The following is a 14,344-nucleotide window of genomic DNA, read 5'->3' on the forward strand; positions in this document are numbered from 1 at the left end:
CCTTCAAAAACAAAAAGTACTTCTTTCCAAAATACGCACACACACACACACGCACAGTTGCACAAATACCTTATCCTTTAGTGCAAGCTTCATGGTCCTTAGAGCAAGGCCTCCTCTTTCCACTTCTGAATTTTTGTGTATTTCTCTATTTCTACAACTCAGTTCCCACCCAGCATTCAGCTCTGGGAACTACCATCACCACTATACATAGTGAGCCCATCATGGGAACCTGGTGTGTGTGACATTCACACAGTCCACATGGCTCAGCATGTGGTACCCTCAGGTGGGCAGGCACACAGTGACCACTGTCTCTACTGTGGAATGAACGACTCCCACAAAACAAGAGACAGCCAGTGGCCCATCACTGCCACATAGTAGGGGGAATCACAGATGGCTACATAACCACTATAGGCCATTGCTACCAGAAAGAGGAACTCGGTCTCCCTAAGGGTCAGGGAGTAGAAGAGCTGGATCCCACATCTGTTGAGAGAGATGATCTTCTTCTCCAAGAAGACATGCACCAGCATCTTGAGGTGCAGCAGATGCCCAGGACGAGAAGTTGCAGAGGAAGAAGTAGATGGGCAGGTGCAGTCGTACATTCAGCCAAATGAGAAGGACGATGAGCCTGTTGCCCAGCAGGGTCAGCAGATAGGTAGCCCCAAACAGGACATAGTCCAGACAGGGCCTGCCTGGAGAGCCCCAATAGGACAAACTTGCTCACCCAAGTAGCATCCCTCCTCAGGGAGCAAGTAGATCAGGTTGCCAGCGGGACGAGGCAGGTTAGAGAGGCCAGAATCAGAATCAGATTCACAGTCTGGGACTGAATAAAGGACTTTAAGTAGGACTGCCGTGACCTGTAGGTTTTCTCCATTAGACTCTGAACTTCTTGAAATGTTAGATCTTTTCAGATTTTTCTTTCTTTTACAAAGATTCCTAGCAAATGTTTCACAATAAAAAATTTGTGTTGGGTGCAAGAAAGAAAAATTAAAGCATTGGTCTTGAGGATTGTTCTCTGATTCTGAAGATGTCGGACTTGTGTTCTGGAATCCCCTCCTATCCGTATTGCTCACTCTGGAGCCAGCAGTTCTTCCTGCTTCTCCCATAATCCAGGCTGGGTTAGCGACAGAGACAAAATTGTTCATTTAGTTCTCAGCATATTGGTTAATCAGGCTTAGTACCAGGCTGATAAGATCAAGGCGTCATTGTAGAACACTGTATCAACTATAATTATGTCCCAACTTCTTGAGATTATCGTATATCCTTGGTGAAATGCTGGCATTTATTTGAATGTTAAAGTAAGTGATTAATAAAAGATGAATGCGCACATCACTTGCTTGCACTGACAACATTTGGAAACTGATGGCGCCCGTAGATCAACCCAGTAAGTGAAAAGCCTCTAAAACCTTTGGAGCTTTGTTACATGTAAATCCTCATCATAGTAAAGAAATGTTTGCCCTCGTGACAACTCCCTGTTTCCTTTGCTGGGCTTTAGTACTATTGGTTAGTGTGAGAAAAGGAGAGACCACAGGGACATGGTGAAGGGTCCAATGGCTAGAAAAGCCCATTTGGATGTCCATTAGGGGATGCTTGGAAGGGAAAGTAAAAACTCTAGATACTGGGGCTCACTTATGAACATCCCACAGGAGCCATGGTGGATACCAGAGAAACACCTTCCACATTGACTGCACATTAAAATCCCCTGGTTTGAAAACTCCTAAGCACAGACAACACCCCAGTGCGATTAAATCAGAATGTCAAGTGGGAGAAACCCGGACATCAGTATATTAGTAACTTTGAATGTTTCCCAGATAATCAAAATGTGAAGCTAAGTTTGAGAATCATTGTTTTAGAGGGAAACTTTAACCTTATTTTTGAAGACTCAATACTTGGCTTTGGGAAGAGGAATATGTTTTGAGATAAACCTGGAAGACTCTTTGAGGAGAAAAGATCTTTTTGGCTTCACACCTCATTCTTCATTTAAAAAAGTTGATACCAAGACACTTTGATTGATTTGCCTCAAATTCCACTGTGAATCAGTGAAAAAGTTCTCCCCGATATTTTACCTTCAACGTGTTGGGTGTCCATTTTCCCTTAGCTTTCTGAGGTCAGGTCCAAAAACAACGTGTCAGGAAAGGTGTACTGTTTTGGATGCTGCCGTGCAGGGCAGGATGGAGGCTCTGGATGGCCACCAAGTTACAAAGGGAAACAGACTGAAGAGTAGTTTGGACAGGCCAGCAGACTGGAGGTCTAGTTTACCAAATCACCTGACCTCTATCCTTTTTATCTTAAAAGAGAAACATCCACCCCATAGTTTAGTGAGAGTATGGAGCCCACACATGTGGACTCTCAACTTTCTCTGCAGCCAGGAGGTAGAATTGGAAAAACTCCTCCACTAAGTCCAGCTTGTCCACTTCTCTTTTCTGACTTCTAACAAACTAACTGCTCAAAGGGTAGAGGGTGTTTTCTCTTTTTAGTGTTCCCCTTTCTAGATTCTAACAGAGGTTGGCATGTAAAATCGGTGGACTGACTGAATGAATGAATGTCATATTGAGGCGTGGTTTCTTTAAAATTCGTTCTCTCATCCAAGAGCTCAGTGTAGAACCTGCTTATGGATGTTTTCACAGAGCCCACTCTGTGGTATCAAGAAAGGCTCCACTCAGAGAGTTATCTTGAGGCACCAACAGTTGTTTCCTCCTGATGAGTAAGTGTCCTCAAAAACATGGAATCTCTCTCTAAAGAGACAAGGGCCAAAAATCATTTCTAAATTCTAAAACTCAAATAATGGGTAGGAAAATATTTTGGACCCTCACGGCTTTTTCCAACCTAAACTTAATGAATTGAAGTCTTCTCTGGATAAACGAGTTGTATGTACTCTTGCCAAGGAGAAGAGAATATAAGCATTATTTTACATATAAGAGATGTTTTCTATTATTATGATTAGAAGATCTCAGTAGATTATTGTCCCAACCATGTCATAGTTTAGTGAAGAAGAATTACATATCAAGGAGTATAAAACCAACATCATTGCTTTTGGTTGACACCCTCCAACTTTTAACTGGTATTATCAAAAAGCCTTATACACGGAGTTTGCTCATTCAATGATTTTGCTGATCCTTTCGTAGCCAGGCTCTGTTAGAAGGTGTACCAGGATATCACACTGCTCAAAGCTAGATGTTCCATAGGTATGTGATGAGGATAAAGGAAATATATTAAATTATAAGTACTTGAGATTTGTTCTCCCTCAAGAACTAAGGAGGAAGAACTCCGGAGGTTTCTCTGCTGTACCAAATGCAGACACTGGGCAAAGGGCAGGCAAACGCCTACACATAGATGCACTAGTTGGGGGAGAAAACTTTGAAAGAGAGTAGAGAAAAGAAAGATATTTTGTTGATTTGTGAGAGAAATAGATAGTTAGAGAAGGATCTAAAAATGAGAGTTAAAAAGTTTTGACTGGGGGTTGGGGTTGAGCACCTCCGATGGAGTGGGAGCAGTGGGAGAATGGAGCAGGGAAGGAAGGAGGCAGATGGAGGTGCTGATGGTACTAGGGGGAGAAGGAGGTGGGCAGGCACTGAGGGAGTGAGTGAGGGAAGCTGACGGTCCAGGGAGGGGAGGGAAGGGAGGTCTTCAGTAAAAAAATGAAGGAAGAAAAGATTTTGCTGGACATTTCTCCAGAGAGGATATACAAGTGACCAACAAGCCCACAAAAGGATTCTCAACATCATTAGTCATTAGGGACATGCAAATTAAAACTACAGTGGGATACTACTTTACACTCACTGGAATCACTGTATCAAAGACATGGAACATAAGTGTTGGGAGGGAGTAGAGAAATTGGAACCCTTGTTCATTGCTGGTGGGAATTTAAAATGGATCAGCTGTGGAGAATAGTTTGGCAATTCCTCAAAAAGTTACACACAGAATTACTGTATGATCCAGCAATTCCACTACAGAGAATATAGCAAAAATAACTGGAAACCAGTTTTCATACAAAAATTTATACATGAATGTTCATAGCAGCACTATTCACAATAGCCAAAAGGTAGAAACAACCCAAATGTCCTGCATCTGATGAATCTACAAAAAAAGTAGTTATTTTTATACAGTGGAATATTATTCAGCTATAAAAAAGGGGTGTAGCACTGTTCATGCCACAACATGTGTAGACCTCAAAAACATGCTAAGTGAAAGAAGCCAGACATGAAAGGTCACATGTTGTATGATCTCACTTACATGAAGACCAGACCATGTCTGTCCAGAACAGACAAATCCACAAAGACAGAAAGCAGAGTAGTGGTTGTCAGGAACTGGGAGGAGGGAGGAGTGAGAAGTGACTGCTTAAATGGTGTGAGGTGTCCTTTTTGGGTGCTGAAAATATTTGCAACTAGTTAAACATGAGGTTGCACAAAAGCATGAATATACTAAATGCCACTGAATTGTACAATTTAGAATCGTTAAAATCCTGAATCATATATTATGTGAATTTTACTTCAATTTAAAAAAACTTTTACTGGATTGTTGGGAAGATGATGGTGTAGGAGGATTCTGAACTCATCTCTTCCCATGGGCACAACAAATCTATAACTACCTGTGGAATAATTACCTCTGAGAGACAACTGGAAACAGGATGAATAGAATCCCCCACAACAAGAGACAATATTGACAGAGGTGGAAGAGGCTGAATATCCTTCTGCTGGGGAAAAACTCACATTCTAGCCATGGTGCTTCACAGCTAGGAGGAATCATAAGACGTGAAGCTTTTCTTGGAGGAGTGGAGTATCTGAGTGGAAAAGCTACGCCACAACAAGCAGCCTTTGAAAGAAGGACAACTGAAATGAGTGCCATAATACCTGACTTTGCTGGCTAATAAAACCAGTGGGGAATAAGCCCCAAAAAGCTATGGAACATAAGATAAAGAAAAGCCTGCTCTTAAGGGGCCTATGCACAGATTTACCCATAACAGAAACCAACTCAATATCAACAGAAAAAAAGGTGCATAGTCCCTTGGTAAAAGAGATTCACTTGGTAAGCTCTGAGCGCATTTAAGAGAGGCAGGCAGTGGCCAGGACCAGCTCCCAAGCGACTGAGACACTGGCAGAAGTCATTGGATTTCTTCCTCTGGCCTGATAACATAGAGGTTTGCCCCACCCACTGGTGCACCATTTAGTCTGGCTCAGCCAGGGCAGGCATTCTGCCCTGGGGACTTTCCCCACTTACCAGCAAGCCCCAGGGAACTTGTGAGCCCACAAAGGCAGAGTGTGTAAGACCTCTGCAACAGGGTGAGTGGGTCTGCCTATGCGGAGTGGGGAGTGTGAGTGGGGTAGGAATGCTTTGGTGGGGTGTGGGCCTGTTGTTGGTGGGCCATGTTGACTACAGCAGTCTTGTTCCACTGGCCATCTCAAACAGCCACACAGGGGATCTAGGCCACCTTTTAACACCTGAAATGTTTCTGTGCTGCCATGCCTTGGGCCAGCCCCACCTAGCTGTGCTCCTGAGAGAGCCGACAACAGCCTTGCAGGGTGAAGACCTAAGGCAATTGTGAGCGCCCAAGCCTAGCAACCAGCCATACTGGGAGTCTGACTCACTTAATAACAAAACAGCAGCATGTATGGGCTATTAGAACTTGCATCCAGGCATGCTGGGGTTTCCCTTGTCCAATAAAGTGACTAAAGTGACCATAGCAGCTATATGCAGCTGAGTTTTACAAGTCGGCCCAGGGGCCAGCCTAGCCTACCCATGCACCCACAACAAGAGCAACTCTCCCACAACAGAAGGGCACATGTAGCCCACACAGGGTACACTCTTGGAACTAGTGGTGAGAGGGAGGCACATTGCTGGGCACCAGAAGGCATCTCTTACATAAGGCCACATCTCCAAGACTGGGACATGTAGCTGATCTACCTAATATTTAGATACAAGCACAGAGAAGTAGGCAAAATGAAGAGATAAAGGGTTATATTCTGAACAAGGGAACAGGATAAATCCTCAGCAAAATAACTAAATAAAACAAAGGTAAACACTTTATCTGATAATGAGTACAAACTAATGGTCATAAGTATGCTTACTGACCTTGAGGGAAGAATAGATGAATTCAGTGAGAACCTCAACAAGGAATTGGGAAATATAAAAAAGAACAAATCAGAACTGAAGGATACAATAATGGAAATGACAAATTCACTAGAGGGAATCAACAGCAGTGTATATGACACCGAAGAATAGATCAATAAGCTGAATGAAAGGGTGGAGAAAATCACCCAGCTGAACAGAAAAAAGAAAAAAGAATTAGAAAGAACAAGGACTGTCTAAAGGACCTCTGGGACAACATCAAGCATACTAACATCTGTATTATACATGTCTCAAAAGGAGAAGAGAGAGACAAAAAGGCAAAGAACCTATTCGAAGAAATGACAACTGAAAACTTTCTTAACTAAGGAAATAAACAGACCCAGGTAGAGGAAGTACAGAGAGCACCAGAGAAAATGACCCCAAAGAGGCCCACGTTAAGACACGTTATAATTAAAATGTCAAGAATTAAAAATAAAGACAGAATCCTAAAAGCTGCAAGAGAAAGGCAACAAGCAATATACAAAGGCAACCCCATAAGGCCATCAGCTGATTTCTCAGCAGAAACCTTACAGGCAAGAAGGTAGCAATATGACATATTCAAAGTGCTGAAAGGAAAAAACCTACCACCAAGAATACTCTATTTGGTAAGGTTATCATTCGGAATGGAAGGAGAGAGAAAGAGTTTTCCAGACAAGCAAAAACTAAAGGAGTTTATCACCAATAAACTGGCCTTATAAGAAATGTTAAAGAGACTTACTTAAGTGGAAAAGAAAAGACCACAAATAGGAATAAGAAAATTATCAAAGAAAAAAATCACTGGTAAAGGCAAATACACAGTAAAGGTAGGAGATGAACCATCTATGAAGCTAATATGAAGGTCAATAGAAAAAGATACTAAAACTATCTACCCCCAGGAAAAGAGGTTAATGGATACAGATACACACAAAAGAGGTTAAATATGATGGAAAAACATAAATTGTAGGAGGTGGGAGTAAAAAGGATAGGACTTTTAGTAAGAGGTCAAACTTAAGAGACCATCAATTTAACATAGATTGCTATTTACATAGGTTATTATATATGAACCTTGTGGTAATCACAAACCATGTATTTGTTATAAATACACAAATAATTAAGAGAAAGGAACCCAAACATAACACTAAAGAAAGCCATGAAATTGCAAGAGAAGAAGAAAGGAACAGAGAACTACTAAAACATCCAGAAAAATGTAACAAAATGATGATAAGTATATACTTATCAATACTTTCAAGGTCAATGGACTAAATGCTCCAATCAAAAGGTATAAAGTGGCTGACTGGATAAAAACAAGACCCATATATATACTGCATACAAGAGACACACGTCAGACCTAAAAACACTCACAGACTGAAAGTAAAGGGATGGAAACAGATACTTCATGCAAATGGCAGTGAAAAGAAAGCTGAGTAGCAATACTTATATCAGACAAAATAGACTTTAAAACAAAAAGTGTGGCAAGAGAAAAAGAAAGGCACTACACAATAATAAAGGGAACAATGCAACAAGAAGACATAACACTTGTAAATATCTATGCAGCCAACAAAGGTGCACCTACATATATAAAGCAATTATTAACAGATATAAAAGGAGAAATAGACAACAACACATAATAGTAAAGGACTTTAACATTCCACTTGCATTAATGGATAGATCATGCAAACAGAAGATCAATAAGGAAACATTGGCCTTAAATGATACATTAGACAAGGTGGACTTAGTAGCTATATATAGAACATTCCATCCAAAAACTGCAGAATACACACTCTTTTCGAATCCACGTAGGACATTGTCCAGGATAGATGCCATATTAGGCCACAAAACAAGTCTCAATAAATTTAAGAAGATTGAAATAATACCAAGCATCTTTTCTGACCACAATGGTGTGAAACTAGAAATCAACGACAAGAAGAATGCTGGAAAAGCCACAAAAATGTAGAGAATAAACAAAGTGCTACTGAGCAATGATTGGGCCAATGAAGAAATCAAAGAAGAAATCAAAAAATACCTAGAGACAAGTGAAAATGAAAATACAACATGCCAAATTTGTGGGATATAACAAAAGTAGTAATAAGAGGGAAGTTTATAGCAATACAGGCCTACCTTAACAAACAAGAAAAATCTCAAATAAACGATCTAACAGTGCACCAGAAGAAACTAGAGAAAGGAGAACAAACAAAGACCAAAGTCAGTAGAAGGAAGGAAATAATAAAAGTTAGAGCAGAAATAAATGAAATAGAGACTAAAACATAATAGAAAAAAATCAATGAAATTAAGAGCTGGTTCGTTGAAAAGATAAACAAAATTGACAAACCTTTAGCTAGACCCACCAAGAAAAAAAGAGAAAGCTCAAATAAAATGAGAATCAAAAGAGGAGAAATTATAACAGACACCTCAGAAATACAAAGGATTATGAGAATACCACGAAAAGCTGTATGACAGAAAATTGGATAATCTAGAAGAAATTAATAAATTCTTAGAATCATACAAGCCTTCGAAACTGAATCTAGGAGAAATAGAGAATATGAATAGGCCAATCACCAGTAAGTAATCAAAAACTTCCAAAAGACGAAAGCCCAGGACCAGATGGCTTCCCCAGTGAATTCTACCAAACGTTCAAAGAAGACTTAATGCTTTTCCTTCTCAAACTCTTCCAAAAATTTGAAGAAGAGAGGAAGTTTCCTAACTTATTCTATGAAGCCAACATTACCGTGATACCAAAACCAGACAAGGACAGCACAAAAAATGAAAATTATAGGCCAATATCACTGATGAAAAAAATCCTCAACAAAATACTAGCAAATCAAATACAACAATATATTAAAAAGATCATACACCATGATCAAGTGGGATTTATTCCAGGGATGCAGGGATGGTTCAACATCCACAATTCAACATGATACACCACATCAACAAAATGAAGAATAAAAATAACATGATCTTCTCAATAGAGGCAGAGAAAGCATTTGACAAGATTTAGCATCCATTTATGATAAAATCCTTGAATAAAATAAGTATAGAAGGAAAGCACCTCAACATAATAAAGGCCATATATGACAACCCCACAGCTAATATCGTACTCAACTGTGAAAAATTGAAAGTTATCCCTTTAAGAACAGGAGCAAGACAAGAATGCTCACTTTCACCATTCTTATTTAACATAGTACTGGAGGCCCTAGCCAGAGAAATAAGGCAAAAAAGAGAAAGAAAAAGGATTCAAATTGGAAAGGAAGAAGCAAAACTCTCACTATTTGCAGATGACATGATTTTATATGTAGAAAACCCTAAAGAATCCACCAAAGCTTTTAGAAAAAATCAACAAATACGGTAAAGTTGCAGGATACAAAATCAATGTACAAAAATCAGTTATATTTCCATACACTAGCAAAAAAATAGCAGAAAGAGAAATTAAGAATACAATCCCATTTAGAATTAGAATACAATCCAGAGTAAAATACTTAGGAATAAATTTAACCAAAGAAATGCAGGACTTGTACACTGAAAACTATAAAGTATTGTTGAAAGAAATCAAAGAAGACATAAAGAAATGGAAAGATATTCCCTGGCCATGGATTGAAAGAATTAACATGATTAAGATGTCCATAGTTCCTAAAGCAATCTACAGATTCAATGCAATCCTTATCAAAGTCCCAACAATATTTTTCAAAAAATAAAACAAAGAATCCTAAAATTTATATGGAACAAGAAAAGACCCCAAATAGCCAAAGGAATTCTGAGAAAAAAAGAACAAAGCTGAAGTTATCACACTCCCCAATTTAAAAATATACTGCAAAGCTATAGTAACCAAAACAGCGTGGTGCTGGCACAAAAACAGACATACAGATCAGTGGAACAGAACTGAGAGCCCAAAAATAAACCCACATGTCTACGAGCAGCTAATTTTCAACAAAGGATCAAAGAACATACAATAGAGAATGGAAAGTCTCTTCAATAAATGATGATAAGAAAACTGGACAGTCACATGCAAAAGAATGAATGTAGACCAGTTTTTAACGCTATACACAAAAATTAACTCAAAATGGATTAAAGACTTGAATATAAGACCTGAAACCATAAAACTGCTACAGAATAACACAGGCAGTATGCTCTTCAACACTGGTCTTAGCAGTCTCTTTTCAAATACCATGTTGCATCAGGCAGGGGAAACAAAATAAAAAATAAACAAATGGGACTACATCAAACTAAAAATCTTCTGCACAGCAAAGGAAACCATAAACAAAACCAAAAGTCAACTTAACTATTGGGAAACATATTTGCAAATCATATATCTGACAAGGAGTTAATATCCAAAATACATAAATAACTCATAAATCTCAAGAACACAAAAACAAAGAACTCAATCAAAAAGCTAACAAAAGATCTGAACATTTTTCCAAAGATGTACAGATGGCCAACAGGCACATGAAAAGATGTTTAGCATCACTAATAGGGAAATGCAAATCAAAACTGCAATGAGATATCACCTCACACCCATCAGAATGGCTATAATTAACAAGACAAGAAATACCAAATGTTGGAGAGGATTTGGAGAAAAGGGAAAGCTCATACACTGCTGGTGAGATGTAAACTGGTGCAGCCATTATTCAAAACAGTATGGAGATTCCTTGAAAAATTAGGAATAGAACTACCGTATGATCCAGCTATTCTACTTCTGGGTATTAATCCACAGAATACAAAAATATGAATGTGTAAAGATATTTGCACCCCTATGTTCATCACAGCAGTGTTCACAATAGTCGAGACCTGGAAACAACCTAAGTGCCCATCAGTGGATGAGTCGATAAAGAAAATGTGGTATATACATGATGGAATACTACTCAGCTGTAAAAAGCAGATGAAATCTTGCCATTTGCAACAACATGGATGGAACTTGAAGGTATTATGCTAAGCAAAAAAAGTCAGACAGAGAAAGTCAGATACTGCATGATTTTATTCATAAGTAGAAAATAAAAACAACAACAACAATACGTAGACACAGAGATTAGATTGGTGGCTACCAGAGGGGAAGGGGTGAGAGAGGAGGGCAAAAACCGGGATAGGGCACTTGTGTATGGTGAAGGATGGTAATGAGTCTTTAAGTGATGAACATGGTCTAATCTACACAAAAATCAAAATATAATGACATACATGTGAAATTTATACAATGTATAAAACCAATGTTACCTCAACAAAAAAGGAGAAAATATTTTTAAAATTTTTAAAAAATTTTAAATTTTACTATGAATTTAAAAGGTACTCCATTCCTTCCTCCTCAACCTTTTGGCATTTTCTTGACAGGTTCCTTTTAAGTTTGAATTGTTCTCAATATATGTTTTTTTTTGTTGTTTATTTATGGTAAAGATAAAGCAGGGATTTGTAATATTTAAGTAGGAGATGCTTTATTCTGATTTTTAAAAGTTATTTTAAACAATTTTCTGGATAAAATTATCACTGCTTTTATTTATATTTTAGGATGTTTAGAGCTCAATCATTAATTGTGTTTACAACATAGAGAAGTTATCACCAGGGGCAATGGAAGTCTTTCCTTGCTGATTAGCTCAGCTCATTTCTGATCGTTGTGGCATGATCTTCAAGTCCTGCGTGGGGTCTGAATACAAGCCTCAGTTTTCACAAAAAGATATCCGTAGACTTGATTGTGCAGAAAGGCATGTGTTCGAGGTCCTGAATTTTTGATGTTTTGGCCAGTCATTTGCCACCGTTACAAGACTGAGAGGGAAACATGCAGAGTGATGTCCACATGGCTCACACATGGTCCAGTCCTGCTTATCAGGACTGTGGGCACCATTACTATGACTTTGGCTCCAAGTCCTTGTGTGAAGTCCCCACCCTTTAGAGCTGGGCTGGACCATGTTTGAGTCATATGGATGACTTTTGCATCTGGCCTAAAGCCTGTTTGATCCCATGGGCACAGTGAATTTTGTAACTTACAGCTTGCCCACCCCCATTTTCTCGCTGAATGCACAAAATCTCAGACATATAATCAGAGATCCTAGCAAGGAAGTAGCCTTTCTTGGTATAAGTTTTATGCACAGCCCTGATTTCTGGTTTAATCCTCCTTTCAAAATCATTTATGCTGGTATATCATTCTTTTTCATTTAATTTTCTGTAAGGTGTATACGTCTCTAAATTGCTTCACATTTTTAAGAACAAGTCAGGGACCAAAAGCAGAGTCCAGAGATAAAATCACATTACTCTATTACCTCAAAGGATAGCAGTACAGATTGTCCCACCTGCTGCCTTACACATTGCTGCACACAGATGCACATGTACACACATGTATGCACATGTACCAAGAGACATTTCTCAGGAGGGCACACTCTAGTGCCCGCTGTCTGCAGAGTGAGGATCTCTCGTGACAAAATCACATATTAAAGTGTTGACTGAGACCTCTCATCAGAACTCGACTCAGAGCAGCCTTCATCTCCTTGTTCCGCAGACTGTAGATAAGTGGATTCAACATGGGAGTCACCACAGCAAAAAAGAGCACCACCACCTTGTCCTTCTCAGCTGAAGCCCTGGAGCTGGGCTGCATGTAGGTAACCAGGGCCATCCCATAAGACATGGAGACCACAGTGAGGTGGGAGGCACAGGTCCCAAAGGCTTTGAGGCGTCCACTGGTGGAGTGGATCCGCAGGATGGCGACCACAATGTGAGTGTAGGACAGGGAGACCAGGAAGCAGGGCAGCAGCAGCACCACCACACTGGAGGCCATTATGACCGCCTGGTTGAGGGTGATGTCCACGCAGGCCAACCTGACCAGTGCCAGTGTCTCACAGGACACATGGTTCAGCACGTGGTGCCCACAGGTGGGCAGGCGCATGGTGACCGCTGTCTCCACTGCAGAATTAGCTAGGCCCACAAGCCAAGAGACCAATGCCAGGGCCGCACAGCGCCTTGGGCCCATCACTACCACGTAGCGCAGTGGGTCACAGACTGCCACGTAGCGGTCATAGGCCATTGCTGCCAGTAGCAAGAACTCAGTCCCTGCCAGAGCCAGTGAGAATAAGAGCTGGGTCGCACATCGAGTGAAGGAGATGGTCTTCTTCTCCAGGAGGAAGTGTGCTAGCATCTGGGGGGCCCAACTGGAGATGTAGCAGATGTCCAACACTGCTAGGTTGCAGAGGAAGAAGTACATGGGCAGGTGCAGTTGCCTGTCCAGCCCAATCACGAGGACAATGAGCCCGTTACCCAGCAGGGTCAGTAGATATGCTGCCCCAAACAGGACAAAGAGTCGAGCCTGAATCTGCCTGTCACTGGAGAGCCCCATGAGGACAAACTCACTCACCCAGGTCAGGTTGTCCTTCCTCATGGAGCAGGTGGGTCAGGCTGTCAGAGGGAGAGACAGAGTCAGGTAGGAGCAAGTGATGCTCTTAGTTTAGAAGTTTGGGATTAAGCCCTGGGCTATCACTGGGCCTGGAATTGGGATACCTCTCCTCAGGTTCCTTACCTAGGGAGAATGTAGTGAAGATGCTGGAGAAAGAGACATTTGGGTTCTCACACTACACAGTGAGATTCTCAAGGATAAAGTCCTTGATCATCCTTCTATGTCTAGGATTCAACACAGTTACAGTTATAGAGAAGGTAAGCTATCAATGCAGAAGGAAAGATAGGGAAAGAAATTGGTGGAGAAAAGGGAGAAAAAAATGATAGAAAGAAAGAAAAAAGAAAATAAAAGAGAAACAACCCCAAAAACTACAGAAGGAAGGTAGGAAAATGGGAAAAGAGGAAGAACAGTGGAGCCCATGGAGTAAAGAAAAGACTCTTCAGTGGGGGGAGCATGGATAGAGTATTCTAATCAGACTACAGAGACCAAGAGGGGCACCCCATGTTCCTCAGTCTTGCTCTCAAAAAACTAGATTCAATTTTTCTTCATGTTTCTTCTCTGATCTGGTCTAGGTCAGTGCCTAGAAAGGAATCCTCTCATTTCATTATTATTGTGCCAGTCAATCCAGATGACACATCAATTCTTTAAACCAACGTCAGTTAAGCTCCTGCTTTGTGCAGGGACTGTGCTAGACATCAGACATCTGTCTGTGAACCAAAAAGACAGACTATGAGCCTTGCTTACTTGGTTCTTATAAGGTTATCAGAGACATTTTAATAATTACAAAAAATTGATTAATATATTTGTGCTAAGTGCTATGTAGGAGAAGAACAGGGTTACTAGCTGGCTAATTAAATTTGCAGCTGTAATTAATTAAATACCACTACCACTTCTCAGTAATGT

At 40.2% G+C, this 14,344-nt stretch overlaps 1 protein-coding gene and 1 pseudogene across 1 annotated transcript; both read right to left on the minus strand.

Annotated features, from left to right (window-relative positions):
* Positions 1 to 219: 219 nt before the first annotated feature.
* On the minus strand, positions 220 to 12,062 carry LOC123287375 (olfactory receptor 2F1-like; annotated as a pseudogene).
* A 416-nt stretch (positions 12,063 to 12,478) lies between these two features.
* LOC106841825 (olfactory receptor 2F1-like) lies at positions 12,479 to 13,426 on the minus strand. Its single transcript, XM_014858014.2, has one exon. It carries the CDS (start codon positions 13,424 to 13,426, stop codon positions 12,479 to 12,481), a length of 948 nt encoding a protein of 315 aa, XP_014713500.1.
* Between the last annotated feature and the right edge of the window lie 918 nt (positions 13,427 to 14,344).

This window comes from Equus asinus, chromosome 1, assembly GCF_041296235.1.
Source record: "Equus asinus isolate D_3611 breed Donkey chromosome 1, EquAss-T2T_v2, whole genome shotgun sequence".
Taxonomy (NCBI): domain Eukaryota; kingdom Metazoa; phylum Chordata; class Mammalia; order Perissodactyla; family Equidae; genus Equus; species Equus asinus.

Bases quoted from the DNA above. Each gene is read 5' to 3' on its own strand.
- LOC106841825 (XM_014858014.2), bottom strand. From the start codon at position 13,426: ATGAGGAAGGACAACCTGACCTGGGTGAGTGAGTTTGTCCTCATGGGG.